General features: G+C 42.6%; 1 protein-coding gene across 1 annotated transcript in view; it reads right to left on the reverse strand.

Annotated features, from left to right (window-relative positions):
* Positions 1-891: 891 nt before the first annotated feature.
* The window catches only part of LOC115308730, a 65,250-nt gene continuing 41,456 nt past the window's right edge, over positions 892-24,685 (reverse strand). The window contains exons 6-11 of the mRNA XM_040206730.1: positions 13,416-13,457; positions 12,128-12,134; positions 10,025-10,039; positions 4,619-4,725; positions 4,414-4,524; positions 892-933 (exon numbers count right to left, since the gene is read on the reverse strand). Coding sequence (XP_040062664.1) covers positions 892-933; positions 4,414-4,524; positions 4,619-4,725; positions 10,025-10,039; positions 12,128-12,134; positions 13,416-13,457 — 324 coding nt within the window. The remainder of the gene's footprint in view (positions 934-4,413; positions 4,525-4,618; positions 4,726-10,024; positions 10,040-12,127; positions 12,135-13,415; positions 13,458-24,685) is intronic.

Raw genomic sequence — 24,685 nt, forward strand, 5'->3', positions numbered from 1 at the left:
TACAGGTTTCCCAAAAAATAACCCCGTTGCGCGGAAGAATATAAACATAAACGATTAGTTACGTTGTTGCAATAGTTTCTCAATATTTCCTACACATCTGTTTAGTTATAAACCGGCTATGGTATTCGTTCCGTATTTGTAAATGAAACTGTCTAAAATCTAAAAATTACTGCCGGCCTTGTACTTTGAGCCGGCAATGAAAATCCAAGGCTTTTTTTTTTCAAGCCGTATTAGATGTTCAGTGAATGTTTAAAGCTTGTTACACTTTAATAGCAAGGTGGGCAAAAAGCTGAGCTTTTAAAAATCTCCTTTTTGTAGAGCGCGTTTGTGATAAAGTTAAATACTAGAAAGAATAAAACATGACGGACGGACAAAACAAAACATCTTTTGTTTTGTCCGTCCTTTATGTTTTATTCTTTCTAGTATTCAAAAATGTCCTTGAGCAGCAATTAATTTTATTTGCTAGCTATCTCGGTGGTTCTAAGGCTAAGTGCCGTGCAACGAATTACAAGGTGGCTTCGAATTCAAGTCGTGGTGTTAACAATATGAAGTGTTTTTTTTTTCCAATGAAATCATAAAGAGTTAACGTCCGCTTCAGATTAAAAATCCCTAGGGGTTCTAATTTAATTCTAGGTTTTTTTGGTGGGGTGTGCCGTAAGGTTGTTTTCGTAAAGCCCCATTTATTAAAAAGAGAAAGGTCAAGCTGAAATAACAGAAACAATCCTACCGGCGCTGGCTCGTGGGCCCTTGTTGAAGGTTATTTTACTTTATTGTTTAACATTACGAAAATTGTTGAGTCACGTACGCACGCTTTTTTTAGAATGGGCTTTTATTTAGCAGACTTGTAGGGAGACAGCTGGGCAGTCTCATTTTTCATTCAAGAGCCCTATTTCAGCACATTGGCAAGGGGCAGTTTCCTTCCTTGGGGCATGTCTGAAACAGTTAGTTGAAACAATTTTTACATTAACTTTATACGAATTAGTATCGTATCAAGTTTTCTTGAATAATTTAATCTTCTACGCATGGGGTCGAACGCTGAGTTAATTGTTTTTCAGGGGTTAGCTGGTTACAAGCAAGTGGGAAAACTTGAGTAAGAAGCATCCGCTGCAAATGATTTTAATTGTAGGAACAGCTGGTGTAACATGATCTGCAAAATCTCTCTCAATTGACGAAATAACTGACTTGCCCTATGTAGTTGAATAAGGTGCCTTAATGTGATTCCCGCTGAGGTTGCGTCACGTGCCTGTATCACGTTTTAATACCCTTGCCATCCGCCATTGTCAATCACTGTTTACCGGAAACCCACCACCTCTTCTGATGAAAGGGCAAGTAAGAGCGAACACCGACCAAGCAATTCAGGAACAATCCAACACATCACCGTACGAGTGTAAACTTGGAGACAACTCAGAATGCATGGTACCAGAAGCTTTTGGGAGTCCTTAGTCAAGCTAGAATCCGTGCTTTTCTTGATGAAATGCAAGTATTATTTTTTAAGCACTCGCCATGTTTAACGCTTATCAGAGTTATAAGACCAGAACAAGTCTAGCGCAAAAACTTGTAACCCCAAAAAAAGTAAAAAAAAAAATGATTGAGTGCTCTAGGGGCCTGCTCTCCAACTTCACATTTATATTTTGTTTTTAATTAACACCAATTCTTTTTGACAGCACCGCATCGATGAAAGACATCATCCTCTACAATAGTAACTAAGAGCTTATTCTCTACAATGGTAGCCGAGAATGATATACGGTCAACATGCAAGAATTTCACTCTAAAATGTTAGAAATTGTATAAAAAGTTAGGTCCCTATGTTTATTCCTTCTGTTTTTATTTAACTTCACCAACGCGCTCACGTCGAACTAAGTATGAATGTGGTATCTTGACAAAAACGGAATATTAATCTGTTTTATCATAAGTGCTAGCATTGCGAGGTTGCAAAGATTTCTATTTATCCTGAACTTAAGATAATGCAGACTTTGTGACAACAAAAAAAAATTGTATTTGATTACTTTGACAAAGAAAAGGAAGGAAATCCGAAGGAATGCACGATTTGTATGTTACATAACATCAAAAAATTTAAAGGCCAACTAAACAGAAAATATTATGTGTCCTTCAAATACGGCCAGATCCACAATTCCTAAGATCCGTCCAAGAAAACCAGAAAATTAGATGTGGGTACGAGCACCGAGAGCTACACATATTGACGGGTCACAAGATATGTAGTCCACTTGAGCCAGGCACCAGGTGGCGCCTGTGTCAGGTTAGAAGTAAGGTCCCTGTATACCGAAAGGTAGCGCAACTCCCACTCTCCTCGCGTCCTTTAAGTCGAAAACGATCTTCCTCCCCCCCTTCCCCTCCCCCCCCCCCCCCCCCTCCAACCTTCCCGCCGCCATTTTTGTGGGATACCAAGAAGGCGCGCGTAGGCACGCGCCTATCCGTTCTGGGCCGTACTTGTTTGCTATTGCATACGGCGGAGTAGAAATTATTCTTTTTTTTTTTTAATTTGAAGACAGTTCTGTTTTCTAACGTGAATAAACTAGCGTTGGTGCACCTTTGTTGGAGTTAAAAAGCACGGGAAGACGTCTCGACCGGCAAATGTATTAATGCGATCAGAGTCTGAGTCGCTCAAGTCTAAAAACAAGCTTTCTCCCCTTCCGCTGAACGCAGATGAAAAAATAAAATAAAAAAGCCAGTGTAGTCCTGACGCCTGAGTATATTGGAACATGAAATCGTACTGCAAAAATATATGGTGTTTACCCGTATATTGTAGCAAGGGCTGAGAGAACGCACACAATAGAATGAACCTCTTCCAGCGTGTAAATAGACAGTTTTTGTAGATCGTAGAGAAAGACTGCACACTAAAAATAAAATAAAATAAGAGGTATATTCTTAGACCCCTTGTCACATATACGACACCCCAAAACTTCAGTTGGACGTGCAGCGCACTGAAGTTGAACCGACGCTACCAAAATTTACAAGCGGCTTGATAGCCGAGTTGTACAACTTATTAAAATAGCTTAAGTAGGTGTGAATGTCTGCAAAAACCGTTACTGGTTCTTTTTTGGCACTACTGCAAAACCTTTGTGTTTCTTTTAAGTAGACTTTGATACGTGCTTTAGCTGTTTACTATGTAATACCGCACCGTCATCAACCTTTTCGCAAACGTTGGGGCAGTCAGTTCGACTTCGGTGCGCTGTACTTCGAATTTTAGTATTGGGGTGTCTGTCGTATATGGGCCAAGGAGTGTAGTGGCTACACCCCCTTTTTTCAGAATGCGCTTTGCTGGAGGAAGTTCGTGCCGTCGATTCGAGCATGGATTGAGCACGCGCCCGCAAGGCCCGCAATGCTGCAATCCTTAGCGCAGAATCTACTAAAACATTTTATACACATTTTCCACAAGAGCGCAACCATCTTGAATGTCGTCGCTACCAGTATGCGTTAAAACATCGTTTTAACCTGTCCACGTCGTTGGTAGGTGTTCACGTAAAATGCGTGATTGTCACACATTTTTGTGTTGCCTACCTCCATTTTGTGGCATATTCTAGGTTGAAATGTATTATTACTTTTACGTCCCGCATACCAGTTATGGAACCCACGTGACTGGGAAGGAAAGTAAACGAAAAACGTCTATAAAGAAGTGCCTTTGCAGACTCGGCATCACTCGAGTTACGAAAATAAAAGACAGCATAACGCTTTTCGGCACTTTTTAGCATTACCGATCGTTTTGACAAGCCGGCAGCTTGGTTTATTCATACACATTTTATGCGGAGGTAACGGTCAAGTGTCGCGCCCGATCCAATTGAAGCGAGGGGAAACGCAATTGTTTTTAGAAGGAAAGTGCATAGAAGAGGAGGAATATTTCTTCTCCACTTCATACAATGACTTGCGCTACCTTTCAGTATATAGGGACCTTAGAAGGTATGAATCATTACCCTGAGGGCTGTCTCTTGGCCCATCAAAATAAAGACTATTCTATTCTTTGAAAAAAAAAATAGGAAATAATATTCAGGCCGTGGAGCGTGCACACTGAAGTAGCTAAGTCATTGCCAGGATGAGAAGGGTAGGTCGCCTCTTTCGAATGGAGGGCGTCCAGCATGCTCTCGTTGCCTTCCAACGTGCTCTGGCTGCGCGTGCACGCTCGAGGCTCGCAAAACGCCAAAGCATTATCGAAGGTAGGAAGCTCGCACTGGAGGCGAGAATACTGAAACTCGTTCCCTACCGCTTTCATCCGATCAGTAGCTATTGGGTGAGATAGTAAAATACCAGCAAGGATAACGCTAGACCTAAAGTACTAAAAACAATAGTTGTGGTTTGGTCACATTTGAAGTTTTTTTTTAAGGAAAATAAACTAGTTTTTTTGCCCTTCTATGAAATCTGTTAAAGGTATGTCACTATGAACTGCACTTTTCTACTTACCCCTTTGTCTCGGTTGCAAATCATGCCCTCCGGGATTTGACGAACTTCAGAAGTTAAGGCTGTATTCCTTCTCACACAAATGTATGTGCAGTTATGGAACCATATTTGTTTCTGAAAGGTTGAAACATAATTTAACAAAAAAGCGGAAAAAAAAGTTCATTTCGGGCTCTTTGGGCATATAGTATGACTGATTTACATTACTTACCTCGTTTAATTTGTATTCTTGGCTCTGTCCTCCGCACGCACTGAGGAGTTTCATCATGTATTGTTTCTTTTGCTCCGAATTACCGATATACCATGGCAAATCCTGGCCTGGAAAGAGTGATGGCAAACACGTTCCACATAAGAGGCACTAAAAATGGTTTCGCACATATATTTTTTTTTTCATCACTGCATATTATGTTTGCAGGACGTTTACATTTTGAAATCAGGTAATACATACAGAAAAATACAAATGTATTTTGTATTCAGGCTCTTTAGAGGCTTTTTTTGAGCTGTGCACTACTTGATTGATCATGATTGCTCAATATCACTATACTCTACAACTTTCAACGTGGCTAGTACCTGCATTTCATAAATGGTAGTTCTAATATGGCGATAAAGATGGCGTTAAATAAATGAGGGTGCCCTAAAAAGTTTTGTAGTGGAGTAATATCTATGCCGAAAAACCTAACATAGCGGCCAACAGGCTGCGTAAGCCCATAACAGTTTCAAATCAAAACACACATAAATTTCGATATTTTCTCATTTTTGGATGCCCTCAGGACCAGGGAAGTCCCAACAACATGGGACGTTTTCATGCATCTCAACCGCGTCGGTGTCCCCCCGTGTTGGGGCGCGTCTCTCGAGCTCACCCGCAACAATGCGTAGTGCGCGAAGCGCCGATTTGCGTCTCGAACAAATCCAGGAGGTAAGGACAGAAGCAAAACGCGGAAAATCGCGAAGGCTAACATTAGTATTCCCCCACCACAAAAAAACAAAAACAACAAAAAACAAGAGAGCGAAAAACGCGACGAAAGAAAGCAGGCGATAGGTTTGGCATGTTCGTTTTGCCACGACGAGTAGAAATTGTACGAGAGCGCGTCAACTTTATTTTTATCCAACGCACGACGCAGGTGTTTCCTGTAAAATAAAGCTATCGAAAAAACTATATACAGACTTTGGAAGGGATGCTTTTTTTTGTTCTTTGTGTATATCAAAGTGACGCCAGCAGTATCGTCCTACGGAGACCACCGATGACCGTGTCTATGCCTCCTCGTCCCCAAGCAGCGGAACTACATGCATGGGCATTTCGCTTTAGATTATTAAATTAACTCCATGGCCAGACTTGAGCGTCGATGCCGGCAGTGGCTTGCCTAGCTGGCAGAGGCCATAGAACTATTGTAATGTGAGCGCAAGAGGATCAGCTGGCACTAGTGTCTAAAAGACTTTCGGTTTCAAATTGAAGCAGACAGCAACCAGTCTACTTTTGCGATGTTGCTGTGCAGTCCCATGGGAAAAGGCGCATGCATTTTGTCTCTTCGTTGGAGAATACCGGGATCAGATTTGTTACTTGGGTCGCAGCGAATAGCAGAGGTTAACTTTATTAATATTACAAAAGTGCAATTGCTGCAGTATATATCTGATCAGTGAGCGATGTTTAACTTCGCAGTATTTCGGGCACAGTCCTATTTCCCACTTCAGGCATGTAAAGACAAGCGAGGAATCTAAGCAAAAATAACACCTGACAAGAATGTAGGGCTTGCTCAAGGTGCGCCATCCTCCCGATGACACTAATACTGATAATCTGCGGAATATACGGGCCTTTAAAATGAGCCCCATTTACGAGCGGTTAAAACACGCAAAACAGTAAAAGTACGCGGGCAATAAAATGTTTTTTTTTTGTTTATTGTTGTGCCGCTCTTCTCGGTCAATAACTATTTTCTGGCTTTCCTCAAATTTTCTAAGTTTTCAAGCACGCAGATATGAAGTTTTGAACGTATAGAACAAACCTACCTTCAAGCTTATACAAAAGCAGGAAGAATATCGTAATTTTTATTTAGTACATATCGCACTAATTGCTGAATTTCCCTTCATCTTAATTGTCTAGTTGCATACGGAGTTACTGAGAGCGCTAGTGCGTAGTTTTTGACGTCTCTTGATTTTCGAGATGCCTTTCTTTGCAGCAGATGCAACGACGTATACACGACTGTTTCGGGATTGACAGTTGATTATCTCTGACGTAGCATTGAAAAAAAAAGTTCATAATGTCTAAATAAACTTTGTGCAGTACCAATATACTGTAACCAGGTTGTTGTCCGATGTTTTAAGCCTGGTCGATCTGGCGACACTGCGCAGTGTTTGAGTGACGCGGGCCGGAGCGCGTTCCCATGGAATTAGCCGCCTTTTTTCTCTTCGGGCGCGTGCTGACGCGGAGGGACAATGAAGCGCTGATGAAGCGCGTAAAAAACGCGCACATGTCGTTGGGCCTTTATAGGGAGTATTCATTGGCGGCCATAGCTGTGTGCATGAATGATGAGCGCGTGCTGATGGCGAGGTTCCACAGTTCTTTTGCAACGTGTATTCCGCACCACCAAGAGTGCCGTTCTTAGCAGCCTATTGAGGTGAGCTCGTTCTGAGCATGCGCTCTAAACAGAACCCACAAATATGGCGTCCAGTGAATACTCCCTATAGTCGGCGACAGGTTAAAAGATCAGGGGAAGCACCTCCACCTCTCTCCACTTTAGCAGAGCGAACGCTGGAGGCGAGGCAATCTCCTCTCCAGCGTTAGCACTGCTAAAGAGGAAAGGGGTGGGAGGAGCTTTTTCTGAACTCTTAACCTGTCATCTACTATAGAGTTGAAGGCCCATCGCGAGATGTCGTAAGATGGAGTTATCTTTATGGCGTTCCAGATGATATTTTCAACTTCGTCATTTGCAGGCCTTACAGCCTTTTCAAGGATATCAAAACAATACTTCGTATTCATATAGCTGTAGTTTTATAACTAGTTAACCTTTCTAGTATCACCCAATTCCCAAATAAGGATGCACAACAGGTAGACAAGGTATTGGATGGAAAAAACTTAAATATTGCAAAATTTAAGCAAACGTCAATAGCCGCTGCACCGGGCCATGTGACAAATTATGAAATTTTTAAACATTTATGTTGTTATTGACTAATTGTTAATATATATATTGTACATCGTTAAGATATTAGCAGCTCTTGAGAACTTAAATTAATCAATGAAGACACGAATGAATGAATGAATGAATGAATGAATGGATCTTGTTAATACTGAAGCTTGTGCTAGTTGGCTGATAATGTCTAAAACAACGAGTTTAGCGCACACAAAAGACAACACAAAAGAAGGTAAAACAAAGTTAACTTTTAACTAATGCATGTATTCTTTTCTGGTATATATACCATCACTGCTCTACCTTAGTGTTTCATTTGTGTGCTCTATACTTACAGTTTTAAAGTAAACGAATGAATAAATTAAATGTGTTGTTTTAGCAAGTCAGCTTTCTATCAAATCGTCAGTACCTGCAGTTGACATAAATATACATATTATCCAAATATGAGAAAATTTAGCTTCAGGAAGCACCCCAACAATTATTTTAGAAATAACAATTGACGACGGGAGTTTTATGCGGATATTCTACCAATATATAGTCGTGAAAAGCAGAACATAATTGATGTTACTGCATTTGTCAGAAATATCCCAGAACAAAAATCACAAAAGAAGCACTGGACATATGAGCTACCCAGCGGAACGCCGACCGAATTGGAGGAAATCCTTTATGAGACGCTTTGAGCGTTGTCGTTCATCGGGATCAGGGATAAAGGAACCAACCTATTTCGTAATAGAAGGGATAGATGCGGGGCTTTTATTGGCGTTCCAATATTAAGCGTACGACTCCGCAGCTTTAATAATTGCAATCGCGCTTTCGAGTGTGAGGTCGGGCTTGAGTACACTCAAGGTTGATCTAAATTGTGAGCTGTATAGTGTATGTCAGCAAAACAATTATGGTTAGCCGTTTTTACATCACATGAGGCTTCATACCAACAGACCTGGACGGTTATGGCCATTTGCAGCGCTGCAGATTCATTCTTTAAAATGATTGAAGGACAATAATCTGCTTGCGTCCAACCCTTCGGCAGCTAAATTGGTTTATAAATATAGCCGGGCTGCCGCTCATCGCTCCGCTATGGTCGCTCATATGTCCAAGTACGGTAAATTCCTGGAGATTATTGTAATCAGTCAAACCTGTTAATTTCACGAGCTTTTTATTTAAAGTTCCATTGCAGTTCTCCTTTACCAAAAAGGACTATTGCAAATGTTTTTTTTTTTTTTTTTTTACACTGGACGCAAGACTAAAACGGTCGGTGAAAATATACAGTGACGTCGATTTGGGAGGCTGATGTACGGGGGCGGTAGCCTACTGCTGTGTGTGGTGGAGGAGTGAATACTCTTCCAGTTTCAAGCGAAGGTTCCTTAAACAGCAATCTGTTTTCGTGAAGATACCTTATGTTTATTCTAACATTTATTCACGCGGTGTGAGAGACAGTTAGGTGATTGTTTTCCTTCTTTTGTGATTTTCTGTGCCTTTCTTTGTGACAACTTTTAAAGTGAAATAAAATTGTAGTTGTGCCAGAGACTTTGTGCGTGTGTGTGTGTGTCGTGTTTGATGCCTGTAGTCTCGGTGTTGTGTTATATCTAGTAATCTCCACCAGCTTGTTGGCGCCCTCACTTTCTGTTAAATTCTCACAATGTTAAAAAAATTTACGAATTTATCTTTTTGACAGAAATCAGAAAGCGTAAAGCTGTGACCTAAGGCACAAATGAGAGAAAGATCAAAAGCATAATGATCTTTTTAACGTGAGCTTGTTATACACAAACTTCGTAGCTGTCACGTATCTTTTTTGCACGTGGATCTGCATCATGCAACCTCACTTAGTTTCACTGGATGCCGGAGACCTAGCGTCCCGCGGTAGAAAACTAACGGTCGCAAGCACGGTTAGGCGTGATTGCGATAGTACAATCGCAATCACTTAAATGTTATTATGTCAGGTAGGTTCATTTTGCATATTTAGTTAAACTAATAGGAAAACATCTAGATACAAAATAATTATATAAATAGAAAAAAGAAAAATATTCGAACGCCACTTCAAAACTCATGGGAATTATTAGCAAATAGTATTGACACCATAGGTGTAGATATGTTATTTTGCGCAAGAAATAAATTGAGATACAGCAACGTATAAGTCCGCTGAGATGCAATATTATACTCAAATACTTTACAACACAGGCTAATATAGCCTATGGCTGATCAGCTAAACTTTTTTAATCGTGTGATATTGCTCTATTTTTAGGCGAGTTTAAAGGTAATTTGCGTTTCTGTACCAGGTCACAGTGAATATGGAATACAATTATATTTGTTCTGAGTGAACACTTTATATATTTTTCTGGTGCGCATTGGGATGTATCACTTATCACTGAATCTAAAACGTAGGATGGTGAAAAAATTATAAACAGCTTAATAAACGTTTCATGGTTGACAAATACCCCATAAAACATTCAATTGAGAAATTAAGCAAAATCCGAATGCTATTAAACCAAATTTGTACTCACCTAGTGTACGGTTTTCTTTTTCTTCAAGTTGAAACGGTCAGGATCAATACAAAAGAGGAGGAAAAGCACAATTGTTATTGTTTCTGTTAGCTGAGAAATCGTGAAAGCGGGAGAAGAAAATTGGGCTATTTCCAAACGATAGTTTCTCGATAATGCAATAAATTGCCTTCAAACACTTTTCAATTAAGGCCAAGAGACTCCACGTTTGTTTTAACCCCGGTGTTCTACGACTGCTTGTTTTAGTTAACATGAATAAAAATCAGCCGATAATCTCGCAAAAGCATTGCACTTTGAGTCGTATTAGAAGTCAGGTACAAAGTTACATATAGTTACATAACTGTCTACGTCGTGTTAGCAGCCGGATACTAAGTTAAACTTAATGCAGTGTCAGTAACCTCTAGTTTTGAAATCAGAAGAAACAATCAGCTTCAGTATTTAGGAGGGTGTAGTTTTCAAATTTATATGAGCGGTGGATGTAAGGTTGAAAAATATTGAGAAGTAGAGGACCATTTTCTGTAGAGCGTAGCTTTGACGAGAGCAGATGCGTTATGCGTTCCACTATGCACGGAATTGAAGAGCGCAGAGATTACTTTTAGAGTGAAACAATTATATTTGTTATTGTTATCAATATTTGGACAATATGAAAATTTGCAGCGACCTTTATCTCTGAAGCTTTACAATGAATAAAATGCAGTATTTAAGGAGCGATTATTTAAACCTATTTAGGAAACATCAAACGGTCGCTTCGTTGGATAAAGCACTACGTATATGTCAATGAATATACTTCTATATTTAACGGGTAAACTGAATTGGTGCATGGATCCTATTACGTCAGGTAAATGGGACATAATTTTCCCCCGCCAAATTTAGTGGGGTAACTGAACCGGTGTAGAGATCGCGCAGGTTACGTGGCGTTACATCTCCCACAGCGTGGGAAGCTGAAGGCCCGTTCACACTCTTGCAACCGAGTAGGACCGGGAGAGACGAGGTCTGTTGAAACCTCTTAAAATATCTTAGGATTAGTGAACACACTTTCTCGCTGGCGCCATCTATGCGGTGATTCTGGAACTGCATTTCACAAGAGCGAAGGTTTTGAGGGATTTCCGAGGTCAAACGTGCGTGATACTTACAAGGAAGGCTCGTTTATGACGTTGTTGTGACTTTGATAGGTATATACGATGATTATGGCTTGGGTGGCATAGCTTAAATGCAGCATATCCCTGATAAAGGAGCTCCGGACTCGGAGCGAAAATAAAGGTTTTCTCTCTCTCTCCCCCTGATAAAAATATACTGGCCCTTTTTTACTGCGAAAATAATTTGTGCATCGTCAATCGCTCACTTTCCGCCCAACTGTAGCACTAGCGGTCCAGACAAAATACCTAACTTTCAGAAATAACTGTTACCTTATTAAAAAAAAAAAAAAAAATACGACCGGCTTTTCGAAACGTTGAAACGTAGGGGCCGTTCCCTGTAGCTGTTTCCATTCATCCTCATAAATTTGTGGGCTCCTTCTGCCGTCATTTTCTCAGTGTAAACTTTTGAAAATCACTTATAACTCATAACTCTTGAACCACATGACAGCAAATCCTGAATCTTCGGGCATATGGTCTAGACCGCTAAAGCTACATTTGGGCGGAGAGTGAACGTTCAGCGATGCGTAGTTTATTTTTAAGATGAATAATAATAAGAAAACACTAACATTTTTTTAGGGACACAAAATTATGGTTTTAAACGACTAAGTGCATCATTTGGTCCTCTGAACTCTTATTTGCTCCCCGAAGAGACAATTTGGTTCAAGCTAGGTACCGTTTGTAAAACATGAAGACTAACTGCACTCGACCGGGACTAACCAAGAGACGTGTGCGAGCAAAATCAGCCCAAGGCTTTTGTATATTTTAGTGCCTGAATGCAAATGAGATGGTCGCCAGGAAGACAATACCTACATTTCGTTTGTCTTCGTGACATGCACGACTCAGCCCAGCGCGGCTGAAAGCGTTGACCAAACTCAGACGAAACTGGTGAAAAGTATTACTTACTGTGCAACGATTTTTCAGACATTACATAAGACACTGACCTTCGCGCCTTGTGGGAATGCGAGTTAACGATTCTTCTGAATTCAGGGCTATTAGACTATTTCGTCAACAAAGATGTGCTGATATTTGCAGTGTTGAAAAGTAATTTAAGTACATTATGCTTGAAATGCATTTCAAGTAGATTCACAAGACTTGTACTTTACTGTAAGTACATTCAATGAGTATGTACCTGTATTTACTTAAAACATTGTGTCTGATACTTTTCAAGGAAAGCACATATACTCATATTGAAACATCGCAACTGGACACGGACGAAGCGAGAAACTTTACACGCTGCTTCGTCCGTGACTCCGTGTGCATTTGCACTGCTTCAGTGCTAATAAGTATCAACTCGCCCCCTTATCTATACCGTTACATGTATATATAGTGTGTCCAAAGTCACTAGGCTCGATCTAAACTGGACCGTAAAAATCGACGCTTGCGCAAAGTGTTTTTCGGAGTTTTTCGGATTTCTCCAGACACGCAGAGCCCTACCTAAAGGCACTTATTTGTATCGGTCTTATAGCCGCCATTACTTCCCTCAGAGAAATGACCAGATGACGTCTCGAAAGACGATAGCACGTTTTTACTTCACGATAAGACTTTTTTTGTTGTTTACAGTGAAAATGGCAAGACACTTTTGAACCTTAAAATATATTAGTATCATACCATATCTGGATTATTAATTTCCACTTCTGTGTGTTGAGGCAAAGAAGAGGATGAACGTACTAAATTTAACCTATTTTGTCCAAACCGATATGTGTGATGTTTTTATAGGGTAAAATACCCTAAAATCGACACCGGCTGAGGACATATAGTTCGAAATGGCGTCTGTTATATTGAAGACATTGGCCTCTGAAAGTGTCAGAACCTGCAAATACTTTTACTTTGTACGGCATTTTATGTGTATGTATTTCGGCATTCTGTGCATTCCAGTGTTGAGGTGATGGACATTGAACACTTACGCTATTCACACTTATTTCGGATGGCCCGCACTTTTCTAACTTTCGCTTCATGCCCAATTTAAGTAGAAACAGAGGTGGTTGTCTAATCGGTTCTTTTTCATATTCAAAATTAATAATGTTCACACGTAGCATTCTTCATAGGCGTCAATATTAAATTCCACCATTTTTAATTGTTAAGTTCGGGGTATGATTGTCACTAAGTAATGCATAATACTTATTGCAGCAGTCATAAAAAAGACAATGCAAGAATAGGACAGAAACAAAGAACTATTTGCCAGTGACTGACTGTTGAAAGCGCTTCATAAAATGTTTATAAATTGAAAACAGAAGATGGAAGTGGAAATAATAAATTACCTGCTCCAGATGGTTTAGCTTCACCTTCACCGTTCCCAGAACCTGAAAAAGGAAACGTAAACATTCCATAAACCATGAATAAACCATATTCTCAAACATTAATTTGAAGAGAAACGAAGGAGGTTCTGAGGTGGCGGAGCAGACTAAATCTAGTTCTTAGTTGAAGTTGTACGCTAATAAATGTGCTGTGCATAAAATATTTTCCGTTGACTGATGAAACCCAACAAATCTCGCAAGAACACCTAAAACAGGATTAGGCAGTGCATTCATTCGATGAAAAGACGCCTGTGGTATGACTTCACGGATGTCATCTTTTGCATTATGGGGCTGTTTACTCCAATCATCAAATTCTTAGCCGTGGTATCTAAAAGTGTGGCAGAATGACATTTGTAGGCGATATGTTTCCCAGGGGCTTCCAGACGGGCTGCAGTCAGGACACAATCAAAAGGATTTACAATTTTCAGAAATTGCCGGCTTGAGAGCTTTGGACAGTGAACACGTGTGCACACCACGAGAGCTGCATTGAGCCTCTTGATTGAAAGCCTCTCATGGTCGCTCGTGAGTTCATGAAACGTGAACACATTTTTCGCCACAGAACCTCTAGAAGCCACAATTAAAAAAAAAGTGAATTGACTTGCCTTGCAAGCAGTTTAGCGGTTGTGCCTGGAACGCGTCTCTGTTTATAATTAATGTTCTTAGATTGATAATTTCACTAGCCCCACAGAAGAACGTCGTTTGAAAGTAGAACTTGTCCGTTACCCGCACGCGAGAAAATATGGGCGGATAGAGATCCTAGCGACACCGTCGTTACCGCTCCCACGGGCAAGTGAGGCGCACAAATAAAATGCGAAAAGGTGGAATTTACGAGTTTTGATCGAGCCATGATTTATACAAGGTGTTATTTAGGCTTTACAGTGTGTTAAAAAAAGCAGCCAGAGCTATGCAAACGCGGTCTGTGCATATGAGTTACGCGGTCAAGGGGATATTCTATATTAAAATCATCCGGTGGGCTTGTTGGTTATACATCTTGGTAAAATTAGCGCTCTATCCTTGTCTCTACGTTCTTCCTCCCTTGTCTTTGCGCTAATTTTATTAAGAAGGATATATTTTAACAGGTGTTAATCGTCACGATAAGTAACTTCAATTTCTTACTTTTTAATTAGAGCATATAACCCTAGGGTTTTATTTATACACTTTTCGAGGGTAACGAAAAGTATTAAATAGTCGAAAATGCTTTTATATGCTTTAGAATTATGTTACCATGTCTCACAATGAGAAATTAACTGGCTTTGACTACTTCTCTTGATATAATTTCTTTCGTTTATAGGTGGTGATCAGTGCAATACAGTACAGATGTGAGAACAGTAAGTCGAAATGACTTGCGACTGTATTTAGGGAATGAGTTGTTTCATAAGCACAGGCTACTTCCCGGTTATGCTCGATACGTAGGTTATACCCTAGTTACACGAGCCGTTTTAACTGTGGTTAGGCGAACGACAGTTAACAATGACAAAAAACCTTTTTTGCCATTGTTAGATGACACTCACTATTACATGGGTGCAGAGGCAGGCCAAATCTGAAGGATAAAGTTCTACAGCGAAGCTGTATATGACTCGTTGGTCGGATATCTTTTTTTTCCGTCGACAGAACAGTAGTCGACTAAAAACCATCACGCGCACCTTAGCATCGTTCGCGTGTGCCTTATTATCCACCATATGGCTTTGACACTTGTTTCAATAAGAAAGCCACAGAACTAGTGTCAAAACCACATGATAGATGCTAAGGCGCGCGTCAACATTACGAAGCACGTAGCGCTCCCCGCATGCGTTTCGCGGTAAAGAGAATGGTTTCATAAGCTGCCGCGGCAGCGGCAGAGGACGAAGTTTTTCACATATATAAAAAAGTTTTGGTAGTGTGCATTTACTTTTCTTTCATCAATCTTTTGGTACGGTGCAGTGGGCAATCGTTGCAGGTGATACCACAGCTTCGCTGGCCAACCGCTTTCACAGCGTGGATTCGAGGCCCAACTTTTTTTTCTAAGGTATTTCCGAAGGAATATATGATAGGAAGCTGTAGGTAGCCACTATTATGTGGAAAACTATGCTGTAGAGTAGTACATTTAATTTGGTAGCGTTCTATATGTTAAAAGAAAAAAAAGTGCCCGATCTAGCCATTTAAGCTCCAGTGATAGCTATACGTTTCAGTTTTGCTGCTACAAAGCGGATATTGTGTTTCCACGATTCATATGCTACATCCCATTGGAAGTACAGGGTGTCACAAAAGAAAATTTACACGGTCTTTTTTACCGCGAAAATAAACTAGGCATCGCCGAGCGCTCATTCTCCGCCCAAAGGTAGAGCTATAGGTCACAACTAGATGCCGAAGTTTCAGCCGGATCCGATAACTTAATCAAAAGTCATAAGCGATTTTCTGAAAAGTTCAATGGGAAAATGGAGCCCATTTTTGCCTGTTTTCGGTTTCTGGTGCCATAGAGCCCCATGTGTTTGAAAACTCCGTCGGCCGCCATTTTCCCATTGAAATTTTCAGAAAATCGTTTATAACTTTTGATTAAGTTATCGGATCGGGCTGAAACTTTGGCATCTGGTTGTGACCTCTATTGCTACCTTTGGGCGGAGAATGAGCGTCCGGCGATGCCTAGTTTATGTTTCCGGTAAAACAGACCGTGTAAATTTTCTTTTGTGACACCCTGTATATCTAAGAAACCTGGAAATGTGTAAAAATATACAAAGGGAACAAATCCAGTGAGCTGTAAACGAAAGTAAGCGAAATGGAAATATTTGCTAACAAGAAAGACAAAATGGCATATTCTTACCAAAACATAATACAGCGAGTACGAAGAGAATAAAGAACTTCAGTGTGAACATCTTCGTAGCTCTCTCTTAGTACAACGAATGACACGTAGTCTATACCACCAGGAGGTTTCTTTCTTTCTTATATACCGGGAATGCATTAGGCGTGGCAAGGAACTATGACCACAATCTGTTTATTTTTTATTCATGACGCAATCAAGGGTGCAAACTGCCACAGCCTCCTTTTTTGCTACGTGTCGAAGCAGAGTGCACTGCATGTTGGATGACGTATACAATGGATCTATCTTTTTGTTAATATATATTTGATGGAGTGAAAATTACATGCACATATTGCAAGTGTTTATTTTTATTTCTTTTACAATTTTACCACTACATCCTTCAATTCTTCTTTCGTGCTTTAGTTTCAACCACTAAAATGACGAATAAGACTTTTGCGATGACCAAATATATTTCTCAGATTCTGCACGCGCAAAATATAATTATTATTGTCGCGCAGATGAAATAGTAGAGGCAGGCGTTCCAACAAAAATGATTTAATGAGCGGTCATTTGCTTCGAGGTAAACAAAGAAACGAGATGGCGATAGAACGGACGTGTCCACCGGAAATTACACGAATCAAATTAGAGAAAGCTTGATTGTGCACAATATAAAACCGGTAATGTTACCCAGAATGGTCGGGGAACATAATCGGGGAACATAGTATTTGTTACAATTATCCCAATGAGAAAAATAGCGTGCGCTCAAGCCTCGCGCGGAAACAAATAATCATAACAGTGCGCGGTCTGAACTGCAACAAGACAAAGACAACAGGCTTAAGAAGCAAATTCTATAACCAGGAATTTGGGGGCCAGAAGGTTGGGGAGGGGGAGTGCTTCGGTACTTGGAATCTACATGACTGAGGCTGTGGGTATTAGGGTATAGATCAGGCTGAGGTATTCGTTTGGCTGATGGCTCAATTTTTCTGAAAAACAAACAAACAAACAAAACAATTCGGCAAAACGCTTTGAATTTGTTGACTGCCCGATTTGGCTAGAATCTCCAATTTGTCTATATGCCCGTTTGGCTAGAATTTTTGTTTTGGCGGGATGCTTTATTTTGGCCCAATCACCTCGATTTGTTTGGAAGGTGTGAATATAGAATATAGACATTGCCGCCCGCAGAGCCGAGAAGGCAACGCTTGGTCACGGTCTTCTAGAAGATTCCCAGTCATCCTCGCAGCAGACATAACTTTCCCTCTGCTTTGTTATTCTCGAAAGTGCCAGTTCATCCTCGCCCCGAGCGCGCGACGCTCGAACCTTCTTTGCCGAACTTTCAAATTAGTGACGCACGGTAGATAAGCAGCTGCCCGCGTTTTGTACCCCGCACCTCCACCAAAATGTCACGGGTGGTGAGCAATAAACAAGAAATAAACAGGAATAAATAAACGTTTAATGTGGGGAACTTGTGCAGTAACGAACCGTATTCAAGAACCTCTCTCTTGATGCGCCGGCTGGTCCGAGTTTCGGGTTCCGCGGGGAGTGGTCTTCTCACTGGGCTTGGAACCGGACTTGCACTGCGGGCTCTTGGAAGGGAACGCTGCATGGGCATGCGGTACTCCGCACCCGGTAGTATGCGCAAAGTCCAAGGAACCTTCGGACGGCCGTTTTGTCGGTGGGCGGTGGAAAGGCCGCTACGGCGCGAGTTTTCTCAGGGTCAGGACTTACACCTTCGTTGCTCACAACGTGGCCCAGGAACTTCAGTTCGCCGTAGGCAAACCGGCACTTCGTCGGCCTAAAGGTGAGTCCTGCGGTCCTGATTGCCTCAAAAACGGCACGAAAGCGTCGCAAATGCTCGTCGAAGTTGGTCGAGAATACCACGTCGTCGAGGTAAACGAGACAGCTCTGCCACTTGAGGCCTGCCAGGACGGTGTCCATGACACGTTGGAACGTTGCCGGCGCCGTGCACAGTCCGAAGGGCATCACCTTGAACTCAAACAGTCCGTCGGGCGTGACGAAGGCAGTCTTTTCTCGGTCTCGTTCGTCGACTTCGATCTGCCAGTAGCCACTCTTAAGGTCCATCGACGAAAAGTATCGGGAGCGGCGCAACCGGTCCAGCGTGTCGTCGACGCAGGGAAACCGGTGGATAATCGTGGCAACTGATTATCTCACCAGGTACGCCGAGACAAAAGCACTCCCGTCGGGGACCGCCGTGAAAGTAGCCAAGTTCTTCGTGGAGTCTATCGTCCTCCGACACGGCGCTCCCCAAGTCGTGATTACGGACCCAGGATCCTCGTTCATGGCGCAACTGACACAAGAGATACTCTGCCTGAGCCACACCGACTACCACCGCACCACGGCATACCACCCGCAGACCAACGGGCTGACGGAGCGACTAAACAAGACCATCGCCGACATGATTTCGATGTACGTGGACGTGGAACACAAGACGTGGGATGAAGTGTTGCCCTACGTCACGTTTGCGTACAACACGGCGATTCAAGAAACTACCGGCATTACACCCTTTCAGCTGGTGCACGGCAGAAAGGTGACGACGATGCTGGACTCCATGCTGCCCCACGACCCGACGGACGACGGCACTGACGACGCCCAGCTGGTCACCCAACGCGCAGAAGATGTACGCCAGCTAGCCCGTCTTCGAATAAAGGACCAGCAACGTGTGGACGCTGGCCGGTACAACCTTCGCCGCCACGACGTGGAGTTCCAGTCCGGAGACAGGGTATGGGTGTGGACGCCCATTCGCCGCCGCGGCCTCAGCGAGAAACTGTTAAAACGCTACTTCGGACCCTACAAGGTCATCCGCCGCCTTGGGGACTTGAACTACGAGGTGCTCCCCGACGGAACTCGCCCATCAGGACGCCGCCAGCCACGACCCGAAGTCGTCCTCGTAGTTCGCCCATTAAACCTTTATTTTCAGTTTACTCTTTGCTTTCTCGTCGCCTTAATTCGTGACAATATGATTGACTGGAGGTGTCATCAAAGCGCTTGGGTGACTTAACTTTGTCTACATCATATTTAAGCACTTAGATTGCAAGTGAAAACTTGCGGTTGTTGAAAAGGCATCGTGGCACAAGGTAGATACAATTGACTCTCTCGAATCACCATTCGTGTTTTTTTTTATTAAGCTGATGTGCGCATACCACCTAATGTTCAAAGCAAAATGATTTATTAACTTGCCCGCAAAATGAAAAACAACTACCCAGAGATCGGCTCTTGCTTCAGTGCTGGCCACTATCTACTTGGCTAGAACATGACGTCCTGGTTGCTCTTGTTCAACAACTAAGGTGCAAAAGGACAGTGTGCATCATTCAGACGACAGAGCAAAATTGTACAGTATCCTCCAAAGTAGTTAAGTTTTAAAAAGTTTACAAGGATACAGAGCACTGCAAAACTCTTACAGCGTATAACATGATAGTAATCAAAGTAGACTTTCTTACTGAATATTTTAATTTGCCGAATTTGTTTTATTTTTAATCGCATTCATCTGTTTGTGTGCACATGAGAACATCCTTTTCTGAATAGCGGAATTCAGACCCTGTTGTCCTATGAATAACCTTTAGTCGGCGCAATAGTTTGAATCTGGTGTCGTCCGTAAGGACTTTAAGAACATCTAGTTTTGAGCAACTAACTTATAAAAAAAAAAGGCGGAGAGGAGTAAACTTTATACAACTCTTCAATGATGATTAGAGTTGACAATGTGTTGCGATTAGTCCAAGTCATTTTGGACAAGGAAAATAACTTGCAGAGCAAAATCATAGTAATTATTTTCATCCATTTCACTGCAATGCAATGTCAATGTGTCAATGTTAGGAGTTGGCCTGCCCAACTAAACGACAAAACCTTTTTGCTTTTTGCACTGCTGTGTAATCTATTTGTTGATGTACAGGCAGTCCCCGAAAAAGAGGTAGTTTTCTTTTCCACAGCAAAAATAACCGAAGCCTCGCCGAACGCTCAGTCCGGGTCCAAATGTAGCACTGGCGGTCCGGACGAAACGCCAAAGTTTCAGAAATAACTATTCTCTTATTCAAAAGTTCTGAGTTATTTGGTGCGAATAATAATGGAAAATTGGGTACATTTCCGGTAGTTCACGCCATGCATCCTCGTATTGTGGGCTTCGACGAGAATGATCTTCCCTTAAAAAGTTTCGAAGCTGGCTTATAAGGTTTGAATAAGATAACGGTTAGTTTAGAAACTTTGGCATCTGGTTTAGACTGCTGCAGCTACATTTGGGCTGTGGCTGAGTATTTGACGATACATTTTTGTGGTAAAAAGATACAATAATTGTTTTGTCCTCTTTTTTTTTTGGGGGGGGGGGGGGTGGAGGGAAAGAGCGCTTTATATTAACGCGTAAAGGCACAGGAGTGCAAAAGCAAGAAAGTCTAGGTTGTTTATTGGGACAGGTCAACTTCTAATAACAGATTGTATTGGAATGAATAAAAATTATAAATATGCCCGTGGTCTTGAAGCTCTTTTCGTGGGTCCCAAATTACTTACACCAATGACATCACCGTGTTAGCTTGAATCATTGATTTGAAGTTGTATATTGTTTGCTCCTCTGTATTTTTTGGTTGTTAGTCACTGAAAACCCAAAAGTCGTCCTCAAACGGGTTCCAAAAATTAATGTAGGACTTGTGCACTTGCTTATCTTGTTAACCACAAAGTCGAATTTATTGTATGTAATGCAATAGTCTTTTGCTATCGGTCGAATTCAATATTTCGCTCTTTGTAGGTCCAAGCAGCAGTGGCGTCAGTTCTCGGACATGAGATTCGATTTTGCCCTTGCCTGAGTGACCTCTGACGCGTTAAAACACGTAGGCGTTTCTGAACAATGCGAGTGATGTTGATAGAGAGGCAGAAAAAGGTGTGTATTCAGCTTGAAGAAATTCCAGCAAGCTTCGAATTGGCACACCCAGAGGACCTGGGACAATAGCAGTCCGCACGCCTATCGTTTCCGAGAAACAAATTCCCATATGGCGGAAAAACGTCATTGAATGTCGATTGCTTGAAATGTTATTGTAGATTACAGAAAATAATGGCATCATTGTCTTCTTTCTAAGAAGCAGGAAGCCAGTGCTATCGAATACGAATCGAATGCAAACAGCGGAGCGCGTTATTTACGATACATGTTGCGCTACCTAGACTTCGTTTCAGCTTAAGTGCAGACGTAGCCGACGCTACGAACTAATAAGACCAATCAAGAAGCGTCAAAAGCGCAAATCACTGGGCCTTTTCTTCGTTTATGATTGGTCAGAGATGATAGAACACTACAAAAGCATGACGAACACCATGACCGTGCGTTTTAGACGTTGTCTGGTTGGTGCAGCTCGTAGCGTCGGTGGCGTCTGGACTTCAGGTGAAACAAAGTATAGAAGCCACTAGGAACTGATAAAACTGCGGGTTTGAAAGGGCTGCTGCGAGGGTGCGCGCCTACTCAGATGTGCATAACCTCGTTGTCATTCTCTCCACTCCGCAATTTCATCAGTTGCTCGTTGCCTCTGTTGCGGAGCACGTATGGAACGCCACGCACTCCGCTCTTCGCATTTCATTCGTACCCGATGGTACATTGGTAGTTCGTCTCTTTAAGTAATGCTTGCACTATCTAACTAGAAGTGCCCCCTTTAGAGCTCGTATTTGCATTCACACAGGTGAATAAATATTGACATTTGATGTATGCTTAAGAATATTGGAATTTGAAGGAAAGGTATCGTCAACGGCCTGGGGCTCTAATATGGACACTTAACGAAAAGGTCAGCCAGAAATCCGGCAGCCCTGATTGGCCGACGCCGCACTGAACCTTGACGCCGGCCAATCACAGTCGCCTGACTTCTCGCCGACTTTTCCGCCAAGTGTCCAGGTTAGAGCCCCTATAGTCAGCTATCGTTTCTTCGATAGAAAGCTAGGTGCGGACAGGCAGGATTGTACAAACTTGTGCTAAAAAATAAAAAAAAAGACCTAGCGCGCGTTACGCATGTTTAACCAACGCAGTATTGTCACTCTGATCCAGCAACACCAGTTAGTTCTTTTTTCACTGGATAATTAATATAAAATAACTAGTTACCTCATTAAAAATCAATTTTTGCGCACACCCTACAATACATTTACTTCCTCAAAATGACCAAGTTTGGTCATCTTTCCAACACACCCGCACAACACGAAGGCAGCTCCGGGTATAGATCCCCGAAGACCTCACTGAACCATTCAATCGCTAGTAGCAACGGGTGGTGTGTACAAAGGGGAGTTACTGTTGAGGAAGTCGAAGAGAAGAAAGAAGAATTCACGAGGAATTGAAGTACTGATCGAGTCTTTAGAAAGAGGAAGATGAGGGTGTTGTTCTTTTTACCATTAAACCCAACGGTCCCATAGACCTTCTGATGCTAAAGTCTCACTGGTAGTTCTTTAAGAATTCCACATGGTGCCGAAACCCGGGAGAGAGCTTAAAGTCATCGTATCGTGCTTAACAAGACGTTGCGAAGGCAAGTGAAACGGAAATCTTATTGATCACAAAGAGCCAAACGACGGAAGCGTTACGACCGGGAGAATAACACGAAGACTTCGGCTTAGAGATCTACAAGGTTGGAAACGGCATCAGCTGACCACTGAGCTCACAAATAGCCATGGATCGGTTGAAAGCGTTCGGCCCGACGAGCCCAGAACACGCGGCTGATTAACGAACCCGACACGATCTTGAATGATCCACAGACAGACTTAGGCAGGCTCCACGCGGTCAAGGATCGGCTGTCTGCCAGCAACATCGAGCTAGACCGCATCAACGAGGAGCTGGAGCCACTATTGCCAACGACGGAGCTGGAAAATGACTACGCTTCGGTAGCCAAATACCAAGACCACGCCATCAGGGTTCTCGCGGAGCTGCGATACAAGATCGAACACCAGGAGATCACCAGACGTAACCCTGTTCCTCCTACAACGGCCCCATTACAAGACGCTCCTGAAAGTATCACCCCAGTGAGTGGTCCAAGACTGCCGAAACTGGACATAACCATTTTTAAAGGCAATATCAGCCACTGGCGCACTTTCTGTGAGCGATTTGATGGAACAACCCACTCAAGTCGGGCATTGTCTACAACTGACAAGTTCCATTACTTACGACGCTACCTCGCAGGCGATGCAGCATCGGCGATTGCCGGGTTACCGACGACCGAGCGGTGCTACGCAGATGCTATTGAACTCCTGAAACAGCGCTTCGGAGATCCCAAAAGAATAGAGCAGGAGGACCTATCAGGCACTGCGAAACCTTCCTCAGATTCGATCTTCGGTTGACACCCGGGGTCTTCGCAAGCTTTATGATTCAACGCAGCTGAACATACGTTGCCTCAACGCCCTAGATGTTCCAACTGCAAGTTTTGCGGCAATGCTCCGCGACATTCTGATGAAGGCAATGCCACGTGACATCGTCGTGCAATATCATCGGCAAGTCAGCTACAAGCTCTCAAGCAACGCAAATTTGATGCAGGGCGACGGTTCCGCATCAGAGACATCCAATGCCGCTTCGAATCTCAATGGGATTCTCAGTTTCCTCCGCATTGAAGTAGAAAGCAGAGAGCGAAGCGGCCACCCCGCAGCTCGAGGCAAGGAGCAAACAGACGAAACGAAGGACCAGTTCCAGCCGGCGGCATCAGCGCTCCATAGTGCGGCACCTTCAGTGCCAGGGGAATGCCTTTTTTGTCACTCGAAGAAGCACGAGACACAATTTTACGATGCTCAGGACACGCTATACAACAAAAAGATGTTAGGAAGAGATGGGAGATGCTTTCAGTGTACTACAAAAGGGCACTCGTGCTAGAGATTGCCGAAAAAGATTGATCTGCTCATCATGCGGTGGTCGACATGCCGTCAATATCTGTGACCCGTCATACACACGAACAAAAGAAGGAGCAGTCGCCTGTGTGTCTTCGTCTAAGCCGTATGAAAAGAGAGATGACTCGTGTCAACGGACAATCGGAGATCAAGTCGACCTACAGACATTTAAAGCATGGGTCATCAACAAGGACACCGGCCGATATATAAGGGGAATTCTGGACGGAGGCAGTCAGCGATCATTTATTCAAGAAGACTTGGCGCAGCGATTGAATCTCAAGATTCTGCGGAAGACGAAGCTTAAACTGACCACGTTTGACAGCACTACCAGCAAGGAGCTTGAACATAGCAATGTAGTGGAGGTCCGCCTCAAGAGTCAATTTGACGATAGAGAGTGCTCAATCGAAGCGGTAACCATTCCGTTTATTTGCCAGGACATTGCAGCGCAAAGTTCTGAGGACAGTTTCGTAGAGTTCTTACGCCTGCAAAATAGAAATCTAGCAGATGACACAGTGGTTCCAGAAATGCAAGTTACGCCGGGAATTAGCTTACTTATTGGATCCGACCAAGTTTGGAAAATCCTCACAGGAGAGGTCGCGAGATGTAAGGAAAGCGAGGGGCTGGTGGC

Source organism: Ixodes scapularis, unplaced genomic scaffold, assembly GCF_016920785.2.
Source record: "Ixodes scapularis isolate PalLabHiFi unplaced genomic scaffold, ASM1692078v2 PGA_scaffold4__175_contigs__length_147842914, whole genome shotgun sequence".
Classification (NCBI taxonomy): domain Eukaryota; kingdom Metazoa; phylum Arthropoda; class Arachnida; order Ixodida; family Ixodidae; genus Ixodes; species Ixodes scapularis.